At 44.7% G+C, this 27,996-nt stretch overlaps 1 protein-coding gene across 4 annotated transcripts in view; it reads left to right on the plus strand.

Annotated features, from left to right (window-relative positions):
* The window catches only part of LOC125881202 (transcription factor COE3-like), a 51,362-nt gene extending 23,701 nt beyond the window's left edge, over positions 1-27,661 (plus strand). Inside the window, exons 8-16 of one of the 4 annotated variants that reach the window (XM_049564250.1) lie at positions 1,884-2,001; positions 6,541-6,674; positions 6,884-7,010; positions 10,211-10,299; positions 19,573-19,638; positions 21,753-21,915; positions 22,002-22,205; positions 22,951-23,118; positions 27,532-27,661. In XM_049564250.1, coding sequence (XP_049420207.1) covers positions 1,884-2,001; positions 6,541-6,674; positions 6,884-7,010; positions 10,211-10,299; positions 19,573-19,638; positions 21,753-21,915; positions 22,002-22,205; positions 22,951-23,118; positions 27,532-27,563 — 1,101 coding nt within the window. In that variant the 3' untranslated portion in view covers positions 27,564-27,661. The remainder of the gene's footprint in view (positions 1-1,883; positions 2,002-6,540; positions 6,675-6,883; positions 7,011-10,210; positions 10,300-19,572; positions 19,639-21,752; positions 21,916-22,001; positions 22,206-22,950; positions 23,119-27,531) is intronic. The other 3 variants (XM_049564251.1, XM_049564252.1, XM_049564253.1) reach the window with 3 other exon arrangements.
* Positions 27,662-27,996: the final 335 nt, after the last annotated feature.

Below are 27,996 nucleotides of genomic sequence, written 5' to 3' on the forward strand. Positions count from 1 at the left end.
ACATGTGAACTGTTTGTGTCTTTAACATTTCCTGTTCCAGGTGCACTGATGCGACTTGTGTTGTGAAATGAATCTGGGTTTAAACTTCATTAGATACATAAAGACAGTCCACAGTAACCGGAAGTCTCCTACAAAGACAGTTCACAGTAACAGAATAATGAATAATGAATAATAAATTCATTTTGAGTTCAGTTTGTTCTCTCTCTCTACAAATGTCCTGAAATACTGAGTGGCCTCAGCTCACCAAACTTTAATCTGACAAGTTTTTCTGAAACTAAAACCAAATTATAGTTATTTTTAATAAACTGTGCAGAGATCAGGAGGAAATAACACAGTCATAAAATACACTTCATTTATTCTTATATTAATGAACACATGTTCAGTTTTCTCAGCCTGTCACATCATTTGTTCATTCATTCATTCATTCATTCATTCGTCATGTTAAAATGTTTCTCTTTAGTCTGTGTCAGACTGTTGATCTGCAGATTCTAAAATTAACACAACACTGAGATTAAAATCAAACGCCCCCTCCACACTGAGCGCTCCGTCATTCATCAGCCAATTAACAACAAGATCCACCGATCACTGTGAATGATCTTCTGATTATTGATCCCTCCACCAGAGAGGAGAGGAGAGGAGAAGAGAGGAGAAGAGAGGAGGAGAGGTGGAGAGGTGGAGGTGGTGGAGAGGAGATAAGAGGAGGAGACATACTGTTGAGATCCTCGTCCTCTCTCCTCTTTGTCTCAGTCTCCATGTGTCTGCTGTCACACACACAGTAACACACAGTAACACACACACACACACACACACACACACACACACACACACACACACACACACACACACACAGTAACACACACCTCCCTCTCCACGCTGCACTGGGCGAGCTGACAGGATGTTATGTCCAGTTAAACCTGAGGAAGAAGACGAGAAAGAAGGGAGGGGGGGCAGAGGGGTGAGCCAGCTCCACAGAGCATGTAGAGAGAGAGGGGCCAATCAGACGAGTGGGACAGGTGAAGTCAGGTGAAGCGTCCGGACGTGTCGGTGTGGTTGTCGTGGCGACGGCAGGTTGAAGGATGTGCTGGTTAGTCACCGTGGCGACAGAGAGGACACCTCTACTTGCTCTCTGTGCGACCTTCTGCTCCGTCGCCGTGGATCAACGACAACAACCTCGCCACGGCAACGAGCCGGGGGATGATGAATGGCCTCGGCTCAGTGGCTCAACATCACGGCAGGGGCGGGGCCACAGTGGACGGCACATTCAAACACACCGAGGCTCTTTTACTAATTATTAAATGTTCAAATTTATGACTTAGATTTTTATTAAATTAAATTCAACATGTGTTTATTTATTTATTTTTTAAGTTTAAAGTTTCATGACATTGATTTGTTAAAAATATTTTATCTATATATTACAGATTTGTTTAATTTTATGATCTGTGGATACATTGCTGCTTTTTCTAACTGTCAGGTGTCTGTCATAGGTGCCTATGAATAAAATGCATTGTTATTATTATTATTATTATCATTATTGAGAGTATACTGATTGGCAAACACAGCTGTCAGTCATGATGTCACATCCTCTCTGTGCATCATCAAATACTGATTTCACTGAACCTCACCAGAGAAACAAATATTAGCGTGATAAGAGCTGAAATCACAGAAACCAGCTTTGGGAAAAATTGGGCTCATGCCTTGTCCACTAACAACAAGGGGGCGTGGTTCATGACCTGTACTGCAGGTAGCCACCAGGGGGCGATCAGATATTTTGGGGAGCTGTCATGTCGTCCATCTATATACACACTCTACAGTCGTTTTTTAGTTTTACACTCGCTGTTCTGTTTGTCTGTAAATTATTAATTAGGTTTTCTGTGTGTTTGAAGGTGGTGGTGTCAACGACAGTGAACGTGGATGGCCACGTCCTCGCTGTCTCTGACAACATGTTTGTACACAACAACTCCAAACATGGCCGCCGAGCCCGGAGACTGGACCCGTCTGAAGGTACGCAGGTTTTATATGTTGATATAAATGTGAACCAATCAGAAGCTGCGGCTACTCTGTTGTCCTATCACATGCTGCGAGATGAGATGATGTTGACGTGAAAACCCCCGACTGGTCTCCAGAGATACAAGATGAACAGTGGATCCAGTAGAGAACCCTGAGGAACTCCATATTTCACCTCAGAGGGGAAAAAGTGGAGTTAATCAGAGACCCTGTTTACAACTACTTCTAAAATCTGGACACCAGTGGACAGCTGAGACACATCGCTTTTCACACCTGTGTCCCTCATGTGTCTCCAGCTGACCACTTACGCCAGAAGGTCAAAGGGCCCTTTGCACAGATGTGATGTCCACATTCTCGCTAACTGCTCCCAAGTCACATCAGCGCTTGTATCGTTACAGCAGTCTATAGAATCCAAAACTGATGGACGGTCCATCAACACTTTGTTTCAGTTTCAGTTTGTCACTTTGTCCAACTGGTCGTAAAATGGGCAAATTACAAATTGTTAGCATGTTGTCACCAAAACAACCAACAACTGATGACGTAGTCCTTGTCGGTGACACACCACGACAAATTAACCTTTACACTACAAAAGACATGTGGTCCAGTTTGTCCCAGATGACCTCAGCAGGTGGTCTGAGTGATCACATCACAGTTCATCTTGGTGGTTGTATTTAAAACTGTGCACTTGTTCTCTGATCAGCAGAGACACATTTGGGTTCAACAGAGTCAGAGACAACAGGAGACAGTTTGAGGAGGTTGGACGTCTCCTTATGAGACAGAATCAGTGGTGTCTTTACGGCCTGTCTCTGATGGGACAGGAAGTGATCCACAGAGTTTCCTCCAGCTGGATGGGGGCACACGAGCTAACATGCTAACGTGTTAGCCTCTGAAACAGCTGCAGAGGAAGGAGGAGAAACAGAAGTGAAGAGAACAGCCCAGTGGCTTGTGGGTAGGAAGACCAGACGCCTCTCTGTCCCCAGAGAGGACAGTGTGTGTGTGTGTGTGCCGTTCAACCTCTTTAATTGCCCTCCTAATTAAAGATGGTAACCATGGAAACCACCCCTCCCAATCAGAGCGCAGCACACTCCCGAGGGTTTGAACCCTCCCTCTCATTTCACTGTTTCTGCTTTCTTCTTCTTCTTCTTCTTCTCCTACTTCTTCTTTTCCTCCTTCTTCTCCTTCTTCTTCACTGTCTCCTGTTGTTTCTACAGAGTTTAAGACTGCATCCCATTTCTACCCCTTCCCCTTCCCCTTGGTTTTTGGGTAGGGGTGTCTCAATTCTTACTTGGAGTAAGGGCTAGGGCCAAGACCGAGGGCTACATAGCCCTTGATACAAAGATTCCGGAGGACCACACTTAAAAGAGAATGAGAATTGGGATTCACCCTTCAAGCCTCATATTGAAACGTCCTCTGAAACCAGTTCCACCAGTTCACCATGAAGAAATGTAGGTTACTAAAACTCAGTTCACACGTCCTGAATTTGTGCTGTGTCCAGTCAGATACTTCCATTAGTGCACTGAGTACTCTGTGTACTAACTTATGTAGTGGATGAATTTTATCAGGGCAGCGTCATCAAATATTTGTATCATATCATCATTTGTATTAAATTAAAGTTGCTCTCACAGGAAGTTTCTTTATGTCCAAATGTTCGTGGCTAATGGTGGCTGATGATGGCTGACGAAGCTCATAATGGTTGATGATCTCTGATGATGGCTGATGATCTGTGATGATGACTGATGATGGCTCATGATGGCTGATGATCTCTGATGATGGCTGATGATGGCTCATGATGGCTGATGATCTCTGATGATGGCTGATGATGGCTCATGATGGCTGATGATCTCTGATGATGGCTGATGATGGCGCATGATGGCGGATGATCTCTGATGATGGCTGACTCTGTAACCAGCTGATTGCTGACACATTTTGTGAATATTTCCGACTTATGAAGAATCTGATCACGAACTGAAATCTTCACAGTAACGACATCGGTTTAACATTCACACCAAACATAACTTACACTCATAAATCGCATCACTCACGCTACAACACAGAACGTCATCACCTGATGATAAAATGTGCCGCAGGTAGCTAACACGCTAATGTTAGCATTGATGTTATTGTTAGTGGTACTAAATAATGACAGAATGAACCCAACAAACAATCTGATGGTTTTTATCTGACAGCAGCACAGCGGTGAAAAACAACATGTATATTAGAACAATGTTTCAGTGTGTGGAACGCCTAATGACTCTGAACATCTGTTTTGATGTTTGTATTAATAAGTCAAATTTGTTCGTCTCAACAGGTAAAAAAGTAACACGTTAAGACTTCAGATGTTTAATATTGGGTGAAACCATTTCACCAGTTTCAGGGGGGAGACTGATGTAATAATATTCAGTGTACATTGTAAGTGTCCACGAGACATCAGAACTAAATTAAGTCGGTCTGAGTGTTCAGTCATCTGTTCTGAGTGTTACTGATTTACCTTCATTCTTTCATATCATATAAAATGAACGTCTTAAGTTATTTGTTTTACTTTATATTCCTGATATCACTGAGGTGATAAAAGTGTGTCAACTGTCATTAAGTCAGATGAGCGGCGCCTCAGCTGGGAAACATCACATTTATTCACTTTACATGGAGCTAAATTTAAAACTGAATTATGTTTGCTGAATGTGTTAAAGTCTGTTTATGAGCCGTAAGAAATCATAAATAATCTTTAGGAGTAGATGCTTACTGTGAGCTTACTTGGGCTCCATTCAATTTAACAACTGACGGAGCCAGACAAGCTAATTGCTAACACACTCAGTTAAAAAGGAAAACAACCAACGCCTTGAGCCAACTGTCAGAGACAAAAGAGGTACGATCATGTTTTACTGTCTGAGGTTGAACAGAGAGTGTGTTCCACATGTTTTATTTCACAATCAATCCAGAAAAGAGCATCAGCGTATCGTAGGCCTACCATTAGCATTAGTGTACGTTTCTATATCGTTATAATAGTAAACTGCCAGTTCTGGTTCAGTGCCAGAAGTTGCACCTATTATTAACCCTGCACAAAATGGACTGTCCCATACCCAAAACCTACCTACTAACATAAGCCCACATTGGCCAACACAGTCGCAACGTCAAAAAGGGGCAGGTATCTTAACGCCAACCAATGAGATGGAAGCTTTTAATGTTCTACACGTCTTCAGACGTCAGACATGTTCCTGTTATGTTCCATTTCCTGTGTTCTTAACACAGTAATTTGTGTTTTTACCTGTTATGACAAACAAATCTGACTTATTAATACAAACGTCCAAATAATGTTTAACATTCAGCGTTCCACATCAGTGTTCACTGCGGTGACATTCCACAAGTTTCAAATGTGTTTGTGGCCCCGCCCCTTCCTGTATGTAGACAACATGGTGAACACTGAGGGTGAGACGTGTCCAATGTTCACACTCACAGAACACAGGAGAACAGAGGTCAGGTGCTCTAATGTCATTTCAAGTCTTCAGTGATGAGATTAACTTTACACACACACACACACACACACACACACACACACACACTGCTTTCATTTCACTTTATAATTAATCTGCAGCCGCACTTGAAAGAAGAGAAAGTAGTCATTACCGGTCTTGTGTGTGTGTGTGTGTCTGTGTGTGTGTGTGAATGAATGTACGAAGCTAAAGCGGATAAAAGCCATGACCCAATTAAATCACGTTCTCTCTCTCATGTGTGTGTGTGTGTGTGTGTGTGTGTGACCTTCAGTAGTACTACAGTCGTAGTTTGAAGCCGACCTGTGAATCACAGACTGTATAAATAATGGACGCAACTGCTGTGATGTCACTCAGTGGTTTGTGGGCTCCTGTTCTGAAGCCTTCAGTCACCATCTTACTCTTCAGCACTTTTTACACACACGTAGACCCCTTTACACAGACCCAAACGCCAGCGGCAGGGTGTGATTACAGACAGTATGATGACATCACAGAATCAAAAGGGGCGTGACATGTAACACAACAGCATCAGCTGCTAACTGCTGACATCTGCTGTTCTTCTTCTTTGAGTTAGCTGCTAACTCCTAACAGCTGCTGTTCTTCTTCTTTGAGTTAGCTGCTAACTGCTAACATCTGCTGTTTAAACTTCCCGCAGTGGGTCGCACATATAACATGTCATCAGATGTCTCACCTGTCCTGTCCATGATCCATCCTGCAGTCTGTCCTGTTTGTACAGACACTGTTTCGCACTCCGTCCTCATCTCAGACATGAGACGACTTTGTCCCTTCATTCCATGATTGCACCTCACATACAGAACAGTGAGGTGGAGTAACAAGACAGACAGGCTGTGAACATGTTGATTTCTTCATGTGATCATGGAGGTCTGTGGGGACGCACTCTAGTGGACATCAGAGGAACTGCAGTTTTGGATTCATGTTTCAGACTCTGTCTGATACTGTCTCTACAACAACATGCTAACATCTCTATTTACCTGTCTGTCTGTCTGTCTGTCTGTCTGTCTGCTTGTCTGCTTGTCTGTCTGTCGTCCAGCAGCCACTCCCTGTATCAAAGCCATCAGTCCCAGTGAGGGTTGGACGACGGGCGGAGCGACAGTCATCCTGATCGGAGACAACTTCTTTGACGGCCTGCAGGTTGTCTTCGGTACCATGTTGGTGTGGAGTGAGGTAACACACACACACACACACACACACACACACACACACACACACACACACGATCAATAATCAATAATCAGTACAGCCCTGATTCTGAATCAGAGATGTGACATCATTCTGATTCTAGATCAGTAAATCTGCTGATGACGACATCTGTTACACTGGAACTGACCGTAATGTCTCTGTGTGTCTCTGTCTGTCTCTGTGTCTCTGTCCAGCTGATCACCCCTCACGCTATCCGGGTGCAGACTCCTCCCCGTCACATCCCTGGGGTCGTCGAGGTAACGCTGTCCTACAAGTCCAAACAGTTCTGTAAAGGAGCACCTGGACGATTCGTTTATACAGGTAACACTCTGACTGGATCAACCAGCAGCCAATCAGGAACCAGATACTGCTGTTAGCTGTTTACTGTCCACATCGACACACTGAGTCCTCCCTCTTTTCATGTGTCTTCACTCCTCTCATGTGTCCTCCCTCCTTCCTGTGTCCTCCCTCCTTCTTGTGTCCTCCCTCCTTCATTCTTCCTATGTGTCTGTCCTGTGTCTCACTGCTGTCAGAGTGATGACACACATTTAAATCTCATTAACCCTCAGACATGTTAATGACACACACACACACACACACACAGCCTGTGACTGTGATGTCATCAGTCACATGACCTTCAGTTTCAAACAGCAGCTGCTTTCACACCTCAGTGGTTCCCCTCCACCCTGTTCCACCTTGCTCCACCCTGCTCCCAGCATGCTTTGCTCCTCCTCTGTCACAGAGGGAACCCGTGTGGTTCTGATGAGAGAGCTCAGATTATAAACCTCAGACTCAACATGGACCGACGCACACTGAGAACAAACAGCATCAGGACATGAAAATATTAACATGAAGATGTTTTCATCTCATCACAAGAAACTTGTCTATAAAACTAATTTATTTATTGTAACAGTGAATTTATTGATCTTGTTATAATGTGAAAAAGGATCAAAGTAATAATGAGTCACATTAAAAGGTGATATTAAGATGATTCAGTTTATGTCCAAATACAGAAACAATAAAAACACATTAAGAATAAAAATGACATCATCAGTCAGACACTGAAACACTGTCATATGACTGATGACATCACACAGCATGCAGAAAGACTGTGTGAATGTTTCCTCCAACTGACATTACGGCATGAACCACTGACAGACTGAATAAGAAATCCTAGCAGTGTCTGGAAAAGGCGGGACAGACAGACAGGTCCATGAAATTTCAATGAGCATTGATTGAAGATTATTGATCGCTGTAACACCTCCTGACTGACACACCCTCAGATTTTACACACCCACCCACCCACACACACACACACACACACACACACACACACGCACATCAGGGGACACACTATGTGTCCTCTGATGTGTGTTGACGTCCTGACCTGAAGACAGTGAAACTCTGTTGTTATCTCTGTTAAGTGAATGTTAAGGAACCTGCTGTGTCCCCCGTGATGCACTCCTGTCCTCGTGTTTCATTGTCCTTCAGTTCATCTCTGACCTCATCACCTAGGCACCGGACACACAGGAAACACAGAGACACAGAGACATCACAGATCAGACTGTTAACGAAGGAGAACCAGGTGAACTCAGAGTAAAAAGATGTGGTGCTGCTGACAGTCGACTCTGATACAAACTGATCACAGCTTTATTAACAACCAGTCTGCCAGCACACTGTGACATCATCCAGCTGTCTCCACAGAGACAGCTGGATGATGTCACAGCTTATGGATCAGTTTGTCTGCTTCATCACAGCCAATTAACCAATCAGAGACAGACCTGACAGGAAGTTAGTGACGGCTGACAGGAGTCAAAACAGTCTGAGTCACACGGCAGTTAAAAAGTTAATGATCTGCAGCGTGGGGTCCAATCAGAGTTCAGACTCTCCCGCTGGACGTCTCTGTGATCTCTGATCATTTCAGGTGGGACAAAAGTCCTGTGGACACATTAACATGTTACTGAGTCCACAAAGTGCTGGACAATGACTCAGTCCTACAGATATTTATGTATAATTTAGACAGTATATATCTGTAAGTATATGAGCACTGAGACAGGATGGGACAGACTTCAGGTTTGATCCATAAAGAATGTTAACAGGAGAAAAGACAGACAGACAGAGGCAGGTTAAACAGACACACAGCTGATAAACAACACAAGGTCACACACACACACACACACACACACACACACACACACACACACACACACACACACACACAGAGGCTGTAGATAACACAGACATCTGGAGAGCTAACACACTCTTATAACTGCTGCTTGTTACGCCCTGTGAGCCTTCAAGGACTGAACACACACACACACACACACACACGAACACACACTGATACACACTGACACACACAGTGTTTGTGATGTATAGGAGAGTCGCTCTAAAGCTTGTTAAACGCAGCTGAACCAAGACGGGATTATGATTCATGCACTTCACTCACACACTCACACACTCACACACACACTCTGGCCGTGCTCGGCTGCGTTCACTGACGCTCTGATTTATCAGCTCCGACCAGTTTAAACTGTAAATGATGTTGGAGGAGGAAACAGGGGTGTGACAGACCAATCAGAAAGCAGAGAGACACAAACTGCTTCTGATTGGTTGTTTCTGTTTGGTTCAGTCAGCAGGAGAAGTCTGGAGGGATTTTAGCTGGTTGCTAAGCAACGTGACTCTGATGATGTTCCATCTGTCAGTCATCTTTTGTTTCAGTCAGTTCACAGACACAGACTGTGTTTTAATAACAGGTTGTTTTTGTCTTTTTAATTCTTTAAAACTTTCTGTTCACTCAACTTCACAACCTCCTGTAGGACCTCTAGAACATATGAAAGGACCTCTATACCCTCCTGAAGCTCCCTGAAAACCTCCTGTAGGTCCTCTAGAACATGTGAGAGGACCTCTGTGCCCTCCTGAAGCTCTCTGAGAACCTCCTGTAGGACCTCTAGAACATATGAAAGGTCCTCTGTGCCCTCCTGAAGCTCTCTGAGAACCTCCCGTAGGACCTCTAGAACATATGAGAGGACCTCTATACCCTCCTGAAGCTCTCTGAGAACCTCCCGTAGGACCTCTAGAACATATGAGAGGACCTCTGTGCCCTCCTGAAGCTCTCTGAGAACCTCCCGTAGGACCTCTAGAACATACGAAAGGACCTCTATACCCTCCTGAAGCTCTCTGAGAACCTCCTTTAGCATTTAGAACAGGACCACTACCACTGACTAACAGCCTTCTACAACCTCTTAAAGGGCCCCTAGGACATTCTCAGGAACCCCCATCATAACCTCCTAAAGGCCATTCAGCGCCTCATGTAGGACCTGTAGAACATTTTAAAGGACCACTGGAACCTCCTGAGGTTGATGTAGTTCTGCTGTTTGTGTCTGTGAGAAGATCTGAAACATACAGAACATCATGATCTGAGAACAAAGGTTTCATGATGTGAAGTGAAGGAAAGTCATGCTTTTAATGTTTCACTTAAAATAAGTTTATTTCCTCTTCATCTTCTTCTTCTTCTTCAGCTTTAAACGAGCCCACCATAGACTACGGCTTCCAGAGGTTACAGAAGGTCATTCCTCGTCACCCCGGAGACCCGGAGAGACTGCCTAAGGTACCACACACACACACACACACAGGAACACACAGTAACACACAGGAGCACACAGGAGCACACAGTAACACACACACACACACACACACACACACACAGACTCAATGATGATTGTTGTTGGTGTTTTTTCCATCAGTCTGTTTCCGGTTGGCTGCTCACAGTCTGATAATCATCAGCTGATTCTACTGTTTAACTTGTGTTTCTGTGTGTCTCTGTAACACACACACACACACACACACACACACACACACACACACACACACACAAAGGCAGAGACAGAGGACCTGTGTGTGAGCACAAGCTGAAAGGAGCTGTGAACTGTGGATGTTAGTTTGGTCTCTGTGATGGAGACAGATCTGAACACACACACACACACACACACACACACACACACACACACACACACACACACACAGATGTTTCAGAGCCACAGCTCAGAGGATCAGTGTGAAGAGACACAATCAGCTGAACAGACTTTACTCTAAATATTTCTGTTTAAACTCTTAGATATACGATACGTTTTTCATTTCTGTCTGTTGTCATGTGACCAGCTGAACGTCTTGAAGAGAGACTGAACATGTGAACAACAAGTTTTGTTCATGACGTTTAGAGACACTTCAGACGTTTGATGAGACGTACTATCAGCTGCGTCAGTGGGGTAAAGCCTGTCCACATACTTTTGGCCTCATGGTGTTTCAGCAGTAGTGAGGCATGGGCTGTGATGGACTCCGCCCACCATGATGCGAGCTGACACGCTGTTAGCGCCGTAACACAAACCACGTTGTTAATAATTCATCAGTACTGGTTTGACTCGATTACCCACGCTGCCTTGTGCTCAGCGCGCTGTGAGAAACAAGGTGATGTTGGACATGTGAGGGACGTTGGCTGATCCAGAGCAGGTGGACGTCACCTGCTGCAGGACACGATGTTTCTATAAAGGCGGTTTGATTCAACATAAAGACTAAAGGTCAAAGGTCAGTCTGCTACTGAACCCGATAAAGACTGGATATAAAACATCACAGACTGTCCCATGTTTGTCAGTTTGATGTGTGAAAGGACAGAAGAGGACAATGTGTCCACAGAGACAATGATGTCCTGTCCTCTGTAAAGAAAATAGTCCCTGAACCCAGAATCTGATTGGCTTAAATTGCTGCCATTCATCCTGACGGGAGGCTGCTATTGGCCGGCTGTGCAGTGACTAGTTCAGGTGGAGTTTCAGCCACTCTGCTGTCCTGCTGTCTCTGAGTCTGTGTCTGATGTTCTTCAACCTGATGTTTAACAGGCTGTAAATCACCAGTTTCATTCTTTTGACAATAACGTGATATTTGCCGATATCACAAAGTCTGTCAAGATATGATTTTGATACGATGTGATTCTGGGTCCTCGACACACACATAGATAATAACGTAAATAACTGTAAACAATGTAAATAATGTTAATAATTAATTTAAGGGCCGTAAAGTTCATATTTCATTTATTTTGTGATTCAGTGCTGAAACTTGAGGCAAAATTGATCCAATTTAAAAGGACAAACAGTTTTTAAAAGCACTAGAGGCAGAAGTGACGGATTTCCATATAGAACAACACCAGCAGCACGTTATTATCATTATTATTATTATTATTATTATTATTATTATTAACAGCAGCAGTAGAAAAGAGTTTAGTGCTGACATGTGTATCTATTAATCATCCATTGTTTTAACTGGTTACTGAAAGATCTATAAGTGTTTAGATCTCCGATATGAGTTGGAGTGACACCAGGCTGACTGGATAAAGCACTTTTCCTTAATGGAGTCACATAGTCTCCTTTTATTGAACCCTCTTATTGAATATTTGGTCCTCTGTTGATATGGGCTGCAGGTGGAGGTGGAGTTGAGCCATGGGAGACTTTGTATATCAAACACACGTTTGCATATTTTATTAAGTCATCCAAACTAAATACAATAACTAAACCATTAAGTTCGGAGCTCTGATACGTCACATTAACAAACCACGTATGAATCAGCCGTGCTCTCAGAGACCTGACCAGTAGTGATGTGGCGTTCGCGAACGAGCCGAGTCTTTGAACCAGCTCTTTAGAGTGAACGAGCCAGTTCCTAATTTCTTTGTGTTTTTGCTTTAATTTACTCTGTATCCATTAATTTCAGATTGTATATGTATACAGATATGTATATACATTGACAGGCTTGTTGTTTATAAAGGGCGTTGCTATGGCTACACGAAACTTTATGTCTGCAGAGTCTATTCTGGGTCCACGTTACAATATCCAGATCACGTGATGCGATGAATCAGCAATACGAATGAGCCGAGTGTTTGAACCGGCTCTTCAAAGTGAATGAAAAATCCCATCACTACTGATCAATAACCACACTTGTGAGTCAGCTGACTAACAAGCTCTGCTGAGCATCTGACACAACACTCACCAGAGTTAAAAGTCCTTGTATACCATCAATCAGTCAATCAATTTTATTAATAAAGCCCAATATCCAAATCACAATTTGCCTCACAGGGCTTTACAGCATACGACATCCCTCTGTCCCTTGGACCCTCACAGCTGATCAGAAAAAACTCACCAAAAACCCTTTAACATCACCTACACCAACTTTAAAGGTCCTCTTATTGACTTTCAGAGTGACCAATCACAGACCCGAGGTGTGACATCATGCAGAGGCTAACTCTATTTTAGAGTTGTTTCTATGTAAATGAACCGAAACAACATTCATCACTGTTAGCTAACGTCACACACACACACACACACACACACACAAACACACCAACAGGAAAGAGCATTAAATTCTACAAACACACACATACAAGAGATGATTGAATAAAAGGTAAACCAGTGTGTGTGTGTGTGTGTGTGTAAAGCCCATTGGCAAACAGGGAGGTTGAAACAGTCAAATCAGGTAATCAGCGAGTGCAGCCATGTGGCAAGAAAGGAGATTGGCACACACACGCACACACACACACACACACACACACACACACACACACACACACACACACACACACAAACACACACTGTCAGTCAGTCTGTTATCAGATTTATTAAAAGAAATAACTCCTCTCTGTTTTTGCTGGTTGGTTGTGTTGACGTCTGTGTGTCTGTGTGTCCTTCGGCCTTCAGGAACAAAAGTCTCAGTTTAAAGTGAATCTGTCTGTTCCTAACAGAGATGTCACATTTCATGAGGTTGCTGACGGAGACATCAACAGAAGTTCAAATCCAAAATCTGAAATAAAGCTGACATCTGATGCAGAGGTTCAGTTTGAGTTTGAAGGCTTATGAACAGGTGAATTAAACATTTGCAGCTGTGAAGAGGTTTCACATCTTTCATCTTCAGTTGTAATGAACTCTTAAATAATGCGTTCATCTACAGGAATGTGATGAAAATGTGGTTGTTGCAGCAGCACACAGACAGAAATAAATCCAGAAACACAGAGTAGAAGACATAAATAATAAGAGGTATTGACATAAACTAAAATAAAATAGAGTAAAAATGGGAGACAATCCAAAAAGTAAAGCGACAGAAGAGGTTAAAGTCGAGTCTGGTTCAACTTCTTTGCAGATGATCTTCTGTTTTATCCATTTAACTCAAACAGCGCCCCCCTGAGACCGAACCATGAGTCCAAACCTGCAGTTCCTCTGATGTCCACTAGAGTGCGTCCCCACAGACCTCCATGTTCACACGTAGACATCAACATGTTTACAGCCTGTCTGGACTCTGGAGATCATTGAAACATGTTTATACAACTCACTTGTGTACATATTATTACAGTTACACATCATTAAGGGGGCGGGGCCTCTCTGACTGACAGGCTGTCTGTGAGGTGTCACTACAGTCTGAGTTAGATGCATGCAGGTCCCCAGGAGGAGCACTGCACTTTGAAGCTAATTTTCATAGTGGTCAAAAGTGGAATTACACCATCTGGAGTCCATCACCTGACGCCACTGGGCCCAAAAAAGCTTTTTTTCCGTTGACCTACTTTTTTTTTTTTTGAGCACCACAGCTCTTAAGACATGACTTCTTTCACTATCAGGATTTGATCCATTCAGTTTGATAACATTTGGAAAGTCTGAGGGGGCCGTGTGATTGAATTATTTTATCCCTATTCAGCTGAGTTGAGAGCTGAACAGGAAGTTGGCTGCACTCGGCCACACTCGGCCAGGTTTGTTAACACATCCCTGGATCCACCCCTCACTCCTCCACAGCTCCACGCTCTCCTCCAAATATGGTCACTTTTGGCTCCAAAAAGCCAAAATGGTGAAGGCTGATATGCCGAACTCGAGGCTTCAAAATGGCAGTTCAGTTAACCAGCGGGTGACATCACAGTGGTTATGTCCATTATTTTTACAGTCTGTGGTTTAACTGAAGGTCAGTGTTGATTGGCAGTGGGCGGGGCCAAGATGTGATTTAGAGGTTTTGTTCCTCCCATGAGACTGAACCGGTCGTGGACTCGTCTCTGTCACTGTTTTTGTCATCATGACGGATTCTGATTTGTAATATCTGATTTATTTTATTATCATATTATCATTATTATTGTCAAAATTATGATTAGTATTATTATTATCATTATTATTACTAATAATAATAACAATGAAATAATAATAATTTACATTAATGATGTGGCGTTTATTGAGGTTAATTTTTTGCTGCGGAGGCAGAATCTGTGTGTGTGTGTGTGTGTGTGTCTTCAGAGAATAATTGGTTTCCTCCTCCGCGATGACATCCCCACCTCCAGCTCTATCGCCGTGGTAACCTTGTTAATGTGTGTGTGTGTGAGAGGTGCTTGTCATCTCGCTGCGTAACAATGAAACACTTGTAATAATAATAAGGCTTTCATTTGTCACTATAAACACAGTGTGTGTGTGTGTGTGTGTGTGTGTGTGTGTGCGTGCGTGTGTGTGTGTGAATAAATCTCCTCTCATGCTGCGACACACTTGAACGTCGTTCTGCATAAACGAGCAGATTAAAGACGATCGCAGGCTGAACGTACTTCACAGAAATGACTTCCTCTCAGTGTGTGTATGTGTGTGTGTGTGTGTGTGAGAGAGACAGTCTGTTAGTGAACGGTGTGTTTAAGAACGGTTGTAAATCAGAATTCAAGACATTAGTGATCCAAGTTTTTTTTTTTTTATCTGAAACCTGTAAAAAATAAAACTAAAAAATATAAGTAGTTAATAAAAGAAAAGAGACAAACAGGGATGAGGGGAGAGAAAGAAATTAAAAGAAATAGATTATTAATGAAAAGAAATTAAGAGAAGTAAAGAAGTACAGGAGATAAAGAAAGGGTTAAATAGGAAATAAGTGAAGAAAAATTAATACAAGAAACGAAAAATAAAATAAAAAGGAAAAAGGGAGGTTAAATTAAAGTGAAATGAGACAGAAAGCACAAAACAAAAGAAACAAAAGGAATTAAAAGAAGATGAAGAAGGAGTAAAACAGAGAAGAGGGAAAGTAAAGGAATACAGGAGGAGGGATGGATGGATGAACAGACTGGCAGTTGGATGAACTGGTGGAGAAAGGTTTGATGGATCAACATCTCGCCCCAGTTTAAAGATGGTGGTCAGTGGTGTCGAGGGCAGCTCAGAGGAGGAGGAAACTGACGGAGACAGATCTCAGATCAGGATCGTGTTGAGTCGTCATGTTAAACAAAAAGCTGTTGCTGGTGAGGGATCTTAAACAGAGACATCTGGAGTTTTAGATCTTGTTGATCAGAGGGCGGAGAGTGTTCTTCTGTAAAGAGACAAATTAAGACTTTCACTGAACCACAGAAGGTTTCTGTGACGCCCTGTTTCTGATCCTGACGATGAAAATGTCAGGCAGGAAGTGTGCCAGTGTACGAGGTGGAACCAGTGTGGTAGGAACTGGGACCAGGGGGGCATCAATCACTGATGGACCAGTCAGCTCAGTACTGGATGGGTGTGTTGTGATGAGCAGGTGTATGTGGCAGCACTGGGATGGTACAGACTGTCAGCTCATGAGCCCACGACCATCTTCACTGAGAAGATGACAGACTTCCCAGAAGAGGTTGAAACAGTCGGTGAGGTTTGGGCTGTTGCCTGCAGACTGGAGCCAGGTGTTGAGGCTGAGCGGTCATCTGAAACCTCCCGTCCCACAGCTGAGAGCAGATGTTGGACCACAGATAGAAGTTCTACTGTGGGACTGTGTGAAGATCTTAAACAGATCGATGTTATGTTTGTGAAGCGTTCTTGTTTTCACCCCTGATGAAGACATTTGTGGAAACCTTGGGTTTTTGATTCAGCACAGAGCTGTGGACATAAAAGTCTGCGTGCTCCGCCTCCTTCAGACAGGAAACAGCTCTGAGGTAACCAGCACAGATGTAATGGGGTTTCTTCATGTGACTCTCACATTTCTGTCTACGGAGTCACCAATAAAGAGTATTGATGGAGGAGTCACCACCAGCTGATGGAGGCTGAGGGAGGCTGTGGAAGCGGGCAGCAGCTCCACGAGGCACTGATCTGGTGGTGGTAATATGGAGCCTGACACTGCACGACATCTGTCACTTGGTTCCTGGAGACCAGAATCAGAGTTTTATCATCGGAGGTGGGCGGAGCCACAGGTTCTGGAGAAGAGGCTGCAGCTTGAGAGGTAGCAGTGGGCGGAGTAGAGGCTGCACGAGTATGCGGAGCTCCGACTCAGTGATGGTCTCTCAGTGTGACGGGTGGATGAAGTGATGGAGAGGCAGAGGAGTGGATGGATGGATGAACAGACAGATGGAGGAGGGAATAGATGGGTGGAGGAGTGGAGTGGTGGAGGATTGAGGGGGCGGGGTTAATTGAAGAAGTTTGTAATGAAAAGCAGCAGATTAACTGAGAGAGTGTTTAATTAAGATAAAGACTAAATGAAGCATTGTTCTGTCAACGGCTGATTACACACACACACACACACACACACACACACACACACACACACACACACAGATTTCTTGTACTTCTATCTTTGTGAGGACCCTCACTGACACAATGTGTTCCTAACTTGAACCGTCACACCTTCACATCAGACCTGCTGAGCCTGAGTCTGACCTGAATTAAAGACCGACCAAGACGTCCTCTTTCTGTGTCTAAAATACGTTTTATGGTCCTCATGATGTATTGAGTACGAACACTCTGAGACACAGACACTGTAACACACACACACACACACACACACACACACAGAGCTGTTTGTTTGGCAGCATTTTAACACTAACGGCTCACTGAAGTGAAGTGGTTCAGTTTTAAAGAGGCTCAGAGTGTGTTTGTGTGTATGTGTGTGTGCTCTGTGAAGTGTAACTGAGCTCTGATTAGAATAAACACTGTTTAATACTGTCAGCCCTGTCAGGTCAACACACTCTCTCTCTCTCTCTCTCTCTCTCTCTCTCACACACACACACACACACACACACACACACACACTCGATGGTTTAAATTTGGAGCACAAACACTGTAGTAAATGTGGTAAATACGTTGTGTGTATCACAGACTGTAAAATAAAGTTGGACAAACATAAGTGAAGCTGAAACATGTGATCGCCCCCTGGTGGCTGGCGGTAGTACAGGTCATAAGCCCCGCCCCCTACATGTTAGTTAGTGGGACATGGTCCAAACTCAGAGAACATGTCTGTGGTGTCAGGTGGTTGTTGTCTCACTGATGTTTGTTCCAGTGTGTGTGTATTTGATCAGTTTGCTTTTAATTAGTTATCTGATGTAATGAACAGGTTGTGACATCATGATTGACAGCTGTGTGTGTGCCAGTCAGTGTGCTCATGATCGATGGCACTGTTATGGATTGGTTGGGCAGGTGGTTGGGCGGGAACTCATCACTGTGGAGATCACTACTGTGCAGATTCTGGCTCCAAATGATGTCACCGGTCCAAGATGGTGGCGGCTGTATTCAGATATTTTGGCTTCATTTTAATTCAGGTCCAGACACACCTGACTGACTTCAGAGAATCAGCAGCAACAAAAGCCCCCTGCTGTGTCACCTCATGTCGCTGTGTCACCTCATGTCGCTGTGTCGCCTCATGTCGCTGTATCACCTCATGTCGCTGTGTCGCCTCATGTCCCTGTGTCACCTCATGTCGCTGTGTCACCTCATGTCCCTGTGTCACCTCATGTCCCTGTGTCACCTCATGTCGTTGTGTCGCCTCATGTCCCTGTGTCACCTCATGTCACTGTGTCACCTCATGTCACTGTGTCACCTCATGTCCCTGTGTCACCTCATGTCCCTGTGTCACCTCATGTCGCTGTGTCACCTCATGTCCCTGTGTCACCTCATGTCGCTGTGTCTAAGCCAGAAACCTTCACCTGAACACACCACAGAGACTCCAGCCAACAGCCAATCAGCTTGTCCGTTCTGCTCCTGCTGAGAGGAAATAACTCCACCACAGCAGACGGCGGTCTTCTGTATTCATCATTGAGAAAGGGAAACAGGAAGAGAGTCTTGCTGCTAGTTAGACAGTTAGCACATTAACAACACAATCAGAGCATATTTACCATGCACCGGTGAACAGTAACACAAACCATCAGGTAATGTTTCTGCTAAGGGAAAAATAATCTGACCTCATGGAACAAGTTGGTTTTGGACTTTAGCTCCTCCTTTCCTCACTGACGCTTCTCTGCTCCTCACCTGAGCTCAGCTGACAGTCAGAGGGAGGTCATTCACAGACAGATTCAATACGATGAATCAGACAAAATAAACAAGCCAACGAGGGCCGACAGTGCGGAAGACATCGCACAGATTAGAGTGACAGATGGTCACCAACGGCCCAACTTTGACCGATGGCCAATTGTCAGCTTGTTGTGCCAGGATCTTACAGTGGGAGAAAGTGGAGATGTGTCGTCCATCTTTATATGCAGTCTGTCCTTCCCCTGGAGGAGAGTGGACGGCAGCTCAGAACTCAGCTGCTGTAAGAAAAAGAAAAAAAAATTCAGTCAACACAAAGCTCGGCCCCGTCGTCCATCAGCAACACTGGGTCCAATCTGTGTAACAGCAGCAACAGAAAGTTTGGTGATGATGGTGAGGACTCATGAGGACTCGTGTTGGTGGAGGGGGTTGTCTTGGATATTTTGGTTTGTTGTTGCACAGTGGGAGGAAGTGGACACACGTCATCCATCTTTATTTACAGTCTATGGCATCCACACAGTGTTTCCGGTGAGGACACAAACAGAGTGAACACATGAAACATCTCATCAGTGGAGATCATTTCTACTGTCGCTGTCATCAAACCTGTTTTAACTTCCTGTGTGAACCTCTTCCTCTTCCTGTTTCAGGAGGTGCTGTTGAAGAGAGCAGCTGACCTGGTGGAGGCACTCTACGGGATGCCTCATAACAACCAGGTAATATTCATACCTGTCCACACCTGTACACATCTGTCCACACCTGTCCACACCTGCCCACACTTGTCCACACCTGTCCACACCTGTACACATCTGTCCACACCTGTCCAGACCTGTACACATCTGTCCACACCTGTCCACACCTGTATACATCTGTCCACACCTGCCCACACCTGTCCACACCTGTAGACATCTGTCCACACCTGCCCACACCTGTCCACACCTGTAGACATCTGTCCACACCTGCCCACACCTGTACACATCTGTCCACACCTGCCCACACCTGCCCACACCTGTCCACACCTGTAGACATCTGTCCACACCTGCCCACACCTGTACACATCTGTCCACATCTGTCCATCCTTCGGCTTCTTTCAGTTGGAGCTTCAGTGACTTTACCCTCAGGAGGTTGAAGGAGTTTCTGTTGTTGATTTTGTAGTAAAGATGAAGCTCAGCAAGCAGGACGTCCCTCCTCCTCCTCCTTCTCCTGCTGCTGCAGGTTTATGACTCAGAACCTCCTGAAACACCCAAACACTTTATATTCACTCCGTCCTTCCGACACGCTTCTCAACACACCAGTTAATCACCACACACACACACACACACACACACACACACACCCCGTCAGGTCCATTGAAGTGAAGCAGTAACCTTGAACAGAGAACGCAGGTTGTAAACGAATGTAAATCCAACTGTAATAATAATAATAACTGCATCAGTGTGTGTGTGTATTTAAGGTCACATATTGTCTTCGCGCACACGTGTGTGTGTGTGTGTGTGTGTGTGTGTGTGTATGTGTGTGACAACATGAAACAAACTTGTGTATTTAATGTGAGACAGAGTCTTCATGTGAAAATGATAAAAATAATAAGCTGAAATCAGAATGAACTTCACTTCCAGACGTCACTGAATCCTGACAGCAACACACACATACACTGTCAGCCTGAAACCATTCATTCATTCATTCATTCATTCATTCATTCATTCATTCATTTTGTGTAACCCCTTATCCCGTTAGGGGTCATGGGGGGGACTGGAGCCTATCCCAGCTGACACTGTACGAGAGGCAGGGTTCACCCTGGACAGGTCACCAGACTATCACAGGGCTGACACATAGAGACAAACACTCACACTCACATTCACACCTATGGACAATTTAGAGTCACCAATTAACCTGCATGTCTTTGGACTGTGGGAGGAAGCTGGAGCACCTGGAGGAAACCTACACTGACATGGGAAGAACATGTTGAAGCACCTGGAGGAAACCGACGTCAACACAGAGAGAACATGCAAACTCCACACAGAAGGACTCCACCACCCTGGGTTCATACCAGGAACCCTCTTACTGTGAGGCGACAGTGCTAACCACTGTACCACTTTGCCGCCCCAGTCTGTAACCTCTGAGATCATTTTGAAATTTTTAACACCCCTTTTCCACCTAAATTCAGGCTCATACGCAGGTTTTTTGTTTTGACACAGGTAGACTACAGGCAGATGAGGATGCCTTTATATTTGTTTTTTTAGTTCAATGTCACAGACACACCTGAAAACTGGTTAGTAAACAATAGAAAGCAGCACTGGTTACTTTTTGTCTCTTACTGATTCAGTCTTTAAACTCGGTGCAGACCGATTTGGATCAATGTTTGAGCACTGCTTGGATGGACACGGACAATATTTTGTGGAGGCGTGTCATCCCGTCTCGCTAACAAAGAGGTTAATCTTATTGCGTTCAAGTGGGTGTTGTGTTTCCATCACTGCTGATCAGAGCTGGAGCTGAATACCTGAATATCGCAGTCATGTGTCCCAGGTGTGAATGCTGATTGAAGTCTTTCCTACTACATTAAAAAGCCAGATGTTAGCAGATTTGGTCAAAGGGCTAAAGAGCACACATCTGCAGATCAAAGTGACTCTGGACATTCAGAGCTTCAACCAATCAGATCGATGACATATGTGACATAGTGTTACCTCTGTGTGATACAGTGGTTGTGTTTTAGAACACCAGAAAGAAAACAACAGTCATGTCTAACAGACATGTCTAATAAATATTATCACTCTACATACATTAGTAAAGTTAAAAAGTACTTGAAGTAAATACTTTGATGTCTCTCCTGCAGGAGATCATCCTGAAGCGTGCAGCCGACATCGCTGAAGCTCTCTACAGCGTTCCCAGGAACCACAACCAGATCCCGTCGCTAGGCAACACCGCCTCCCATGGCATGATGGGAGTTAACTCCTTCAGTGGGCAGCTGGCCGTCAACGTCTCTGACACAACGCAAGGTAGGACCTGCAGGATGAGTACTACGAGTACTGTCGACAGGTTACTGCAGTATTATTAAACCTGCCATCACGTCCTTCTCTTACAGTTGGCTACAGTCGTAACACCAGCAGCGTGTCGCCACGGGGATACGTACCGAGCTCCACCCCCCAACAGAGTAACTATGGCAACACTGTCAGCAACAGCATGAACGGCTATGGCAACACTGGCATGCCAAACTTAGGAGTGGCAACATCTCCGGGCTTCCTCAATGGCTCGTCTGCCAACTCTCCCTACGGCAGTAAGTATCAAGGTAAATACTACATCTGTTACTACAACTACTACTGTTACTACTGCTGCTGCTGCTGCTGTTCCTACTGCTACATAACACACTAAGTATCAAGGTAAATATTACACCTGTTACTACTGCTACTGTTACTATCATCCCCGGCTTCCCTAAATGGCTCGTCTGCCAAATCTCCCAACGGCAGTAAGTATCAAGGTAAATACTCATTACTACTACTGCTGTTACTGCTCAAACACAGTTTGGTGATGACATTGTGACTAGTTACAGTTACAGTAATACTTTACTGAACAGTACTGTCTCAGTCTTGTCACTTCATGATTTACTACAGTACCAGAGCATTTATTGAGCCCACACTGGAACCAGTTTAAGAGTCACTGGGATGAACTGGTTAAAGTGAAAAACTTTTTGTTCTTACTGAAGAAACATCAGATTTTAGTGAGAGAATGTTCCTGCTCTCCAGAGGATGTTCTCGACTCCTGTTCACTTCTTTTTAGAACAGTCTTCAGGTCAAGATGTCTGCTTGTGTCTGAGGTGTGTCCACTGGGTGAAGACCAGTTTGTGAAATGGTTGAACAGAAAAGAATCTCGGGTCCATTCACTGAATTAAACTTTAGTTTCAAAGCCAACACGATGAGACATCCTGAAATTGGTCAGACAAATGTGAGGATCTAAAATTCAAAACTGACACTTGTTGACATGTTGTGAACTGGTTGAACTGGTTTCTGACCAGTCTCCTGTCTCTTGTGTTCCAGTAGTTCCATCCAGTCCGACCATGGCCGTGTCGAACTGTAACTCCTCTCACGGAGTCTTCTCCTTCTCAGCCGCTGTCAAACAGAAGAGCGCCTTTGCTCCCGTTGTTAGACCGCCGGCTTCACCTCCTCCACCCAACTGCTCCGGCAACAACTCCAACGGGCTGCAAGGTGACACCACAACTCCTCCTGCTCCTCCTACTCCTCATTCATCTTCATACCTCTTCATACCTCCTCCTCCCGTTAGTCAGAAATCTGATCTCCTCAGTCATGATCTTTTCTTATTCTCCTGTATTTAGAACCAGAGATTCTTGTTATTATTTTTGGATGATATTTAATAGAAATAAATTCAGTTCTCTTCCTTCTCCTTGAAATGGTTTTTGTACATAAGTTTGGTGTGTTTTCTTTCTGTATTTTTAGTCTTTGTTCAGGTGTAAATCAACAATGTGTTAAATCTGGAGTTCCTCAGGGCTCCATGTACAGTCCCCTGTTGTTCCATTTCACACAGGTCGTTTTTTTGTCGTCACTGAAACTTCACATCCTCCATCCATAATTTTTATTCTTGTCACTGAATTTCATGTTCAGACTCTAACCGACAACATGTCCGTTCATCTCTGAATGTCTGACTTCCTGTCTGTGTCTCTCAGCTGTGAGCTCATTGGTTCCTACTCAAGATCTTTAAAAACACAGATTTATAGTTTGATTGTTAATTTCCTCAGACAGCTGCTCGCTGTACTTTTTTATCAAACAGGAAGTAGTGACTTTGTTGGGGACTGTTTTCAGTGGTGGATTAATGCTGTGGTGAGTGATTGTGTCAACAGGACTTGCCCATTCTCAGTCCCAGTGCTCGGTCAGTGATTTTATCATCAGTTCAATTCCCGCTCTGAAGAGGCAGTGTAAAACTGAAGGTTTATTAAAAACATGGGGGTCAGTAAAAACAGAAACAGCCTGATGTAAACCTTTTAAACAATTTGAATCTTTATTGACACAGTAAAAGATTAACAGTCATGTTTCCTTAAAGAAGTTTAAAAGATTCACTGCAGCTTCAGTTTCATCAGCTTGGCTTCCCTTTACACACTAACACTGAATATACATACATGATACACACACACCGAACCCCCCCCCCCCAAACACACACACATGCACACACATATTATACACACACACACACACACACACACACACACACACAGGGTGGGTAACCTGAGTAGTGTTAGTATTGCATGCAGAGTGACAGGCCAATCCATGTTTTATTCACTACAACCCACAGATACATCCTCTAAACACACACACACACACACACACACACACACACACACACACACACACACACACAAACACATTAAACACACACTGTGGCAGTCAGTGTGATGTCAGTGTTTCTGACAGAGAGGTTTGTCGAGTGTTAAATATTCATGCTGCTCTCCGCCTTCGCCGAGGCAGAAAGGCCACAGAGTGTGTGTGTGTGTGTGTGTGTGTGTGTGTGTGTGTGTGTGCGTGTGTGTGTGTGTGTATCCATTTGCAGGCCGTACACCATCATCGCAGATGAATAAATAGTTTGAATGTTATTAATAGTTGCAGCTGCAGTTGGTCCGACAGAAAAATAAACTCAGTATGGAGACATGTTTACCTTCACACTAACACAACAGGAACACACTGTAACACAACAGGAACACAACACTAACAAAACACTAACACAACACTTACACAATAGGAACACAACAGGAACACAACAGGAACACACCACTAACACAACAGGAACACAACACTAACACAACAGGAGCACAACAGGAACACAACACTAACACAACAGGAGCACAACTGTAACACAACACCAGCGCAACACTAACAAACCACTTACACAACAGGAACACAACAGGAGCACATTACTGACACAACAGGAACACAAACCAACACAACACTAACACAACAGGAACACAACTGTAACACAACACTAACACAACAGAAACACAACACTAACACAACAGGAGCACAACAGGAACACAACTGTAACACAACACCAACACAACACTAACACACCACTTACACAACAGGAACACAACACTAACACCCAGGGACGGACAGTCCTGTTCATGAACGATCCAGAGTGGTTGACCCAGGGATGGACAGTCCGATCATGAAGGATCCAGAGTGGTTGACCCAGGGAAGGACAGTCCGATCATGAAGGATCCAGAGTAGTTGACCCAGGGAAGGACAGTCCGATCATGAAGGATCCAGAGTGGTTGACCCAGGGAAGGACAGTCCTGATCATGAAGGATCCAGAGTGGTTGACCCAGGGATGGACAGTCCGATCATGAAGGATCCAGAGTCGATGACCCAGGGACGGACAGTCCTGATCATGAAGGATCCAGAGTGGTTGACCCAGGGATGGACAGTCCTGACCATAAGGGATCCCTAGAATGGCGTGGTTCGTTCCAACTACCAGCCAATAACCTTCCTCTGTACAACATGGAAGCTCTTGTCAGGCATCATAGTAGCTGAGATAAATGGGCACATGGCCCAATACATGAGCAAGGCCCAGGGAGGAATGGGTAGTAGCACCAGCTACTGGTCAACAGAGCAGTCAACCAAAACTGCAAGACCAGGCAGACCAATCTGTGTACATCGACTACAAGAAAGCCCACAACTTAATGCCACACACATGGATACTAGACTGTTTGGAAATGTCCAACATCAACAGGACACTAAGAGCCTTTATGAAGAACTCAATGGGTCTGTGGAAAATGACTCTGGAGGCAAACTCAAGGACAGCTGCACAAGTCACCATCAAGTGCACCATATGCCAAGATGATGCACTGTCCCCGCTACTGTTCTGCATGGGCCCGAACCCCCTCAGCCAACTCATCACAAAGCATAGCTACGGATACCGGGTCAACCATCAGTCACCTCCTCTACATGGGGACTGAACACTAAGTCCAACACCCTGTAGACTGTACACTAAGAGGAACGAGTGGGGCTGAGGACTGGTGAGTGATTGGTGACTGTCAAAGCCACTGTAAAAGACCAAACACCCAAGAGCCAGGAACACATCAGGAAGATGGCCCCCAAAGATGAGCTGCTGAGTGAATTCCTTAGGCAGCAGAGGATGAGGACGAACCATCATTACGACATGTACCACTGACAGACTAAAGAAGAAATCCCAGCAGTCTCTGGAAAAGGCTGGACAGACTGACAGACAGACAGACAGACAGACAGGAACAGGCACTCAGTACCAGATCAATAAAAGCAGGGGTCTACCACAGCAGAGAGGACCCCAGGTGATCCTGAGACAGTTCAGACCATAACAGCAGGATGTAAGATGGAGGCAGGAAGAGCGTGCATGGCATGCCATCACCAAGTGGCTGACACATTGTCCAGGAACATGTGCACTGATTATTGGCCAGAAGTCCCAAGGTCACAGTGGAAGACACCTCCTAAGGTGATGGAGAACGAGTGAGCTGAGATCCTGTGGGACAAACTGGTGATGACGAACCAAGCGGATATCGTGTTGATGGACAAACAACAGAAGAAGGAAGTGGTGATCGATGACAGCAATCAGGAAGAATGAGAAATGCCAAGGGCTGAAAGAGGAGCTAGAAAAGATGTGGGGAGTAAAGGTGGTCATTGGAGCACTGGGAGCACTGGAAGCACTAGGGCCACTGGGAGCACTGAGAGCTGTGACCCCCAAACTGGGAGAGTGGCTCCAGCAAATTCAGGTCCAACTTCTAGGACTCCTCTGGACAGAGAGCTCAGATGTTGGACCTGAATTTGCTGGATACTGAACCCTCAGACTCCCAGGACTCTGGTACAGGACCCGAGCTTCAGAAGGACACACCACCACCCCCATGGGGGAGGAGTCTGTCTGTCCATCTGTCTGTCTGTCTGTCTCTGTCTCTGTCTCTGTCTGTCTGTCTGTCTGTCTGTCTGTCTCTGTGTTAATGACTAAACAAGTGAAGTGTCATTTTACAGTCTCGTGGTTTCACTAAATTAAAAACTCAAACTCGGTGTGTGTGTGTGTGTGTGTGTGTGTGTGTGTATGTAATGAGCTGGTAAATTAAACTGCGTGCTGCTACATGCATTTTGTCGTTAGCAGGAAGCTAATGAGGAATGACATCACACTGTGTGTGTGTGTGTGTGTGTGTGTGTGTGTGTGAGTGTGAGACTTGCTTTTATTTTTTATATCAGAGGTTTTGTGGGACAGTCAGAGGGGGGAGGAGGGGGAGACAGATGAGGTGAAGGGACAGGTAACAGGAAGTGAGTTTGTCAGCAGGTGAAGTCATTCAGTCTCTCTGACCTCCATCCAGGACAAACGTCCATAAATCAGCTGAGACAGCTTTACTACAACTTACTGTTGTATCACTGATGCTACAACTGATGTTACTGATGCTACTGATGCTACAACTACAACATTACTACTGCAACATGTATCCTTATTGCTAGTACAATTACCTCTGCTACTACTGCAGGAGAGACATTTAGTGACACAGACGTGACCTTTTTGTTCAGAGTGTCTGTTCTGCTGTAGCTGCTGCTGTACTTTGAGTCCTGTTTACCGGCTCTGTCTTTGTGTCTCTGTGTCCACAGCCATGTCCGGCCTCGTCGTCCCTCCGATGTAAAACATCTCTCCTCCTCGGTCCTCGTCTCTCCTCCCCCCTCAGCCACGAGCACCAATCACCTCAGAGGAGGCGGGGCCTCAGGCAGCAGCTGACCAGTCAGGACAGAGTATCGATGCTGTCTGTCACAGATAAAAACAGAAACTGTCGTCTCTGAGTGGACGGAGTCTCCAGTCTTTTCTCCGGTGCTCTCAGCTCTCTGTAATTATTCTCATGTTGTACTCTGTGTTTGGGGGGTGGGGTCTGTTTGTGTAAAACTGTGATGTCACACCTGTGACATGACATCATTTTCTCTACTTGTGATGTAATTCTGGGGGACGGATCCAGGCCTTGTGGACATAAAAGGCAGAACTGCCCTCATACCTGATTGGTCACCTGCTCAGGACGTGGACACCTGGACATCATCAGGACACTGAAGTCGGGACGTATGTCTCAG

This window comes from Epinephelus fuscoguttatus, linkage group LG20 (assembly GCF_011397635.1).
Source record: "Epinephelus fuscoguttatus linkage group LG20, E.fuscoguttatus.final_Chr_v1".
In the NCBI taxonomy this organism is placed as follows: domain Eukaryota; kingdom Metazoa; phylum Chordata; class Actinopteri; order Perciformes; family Serranidae; genus Epinephelus; species Epinephelus fuscoguttatus.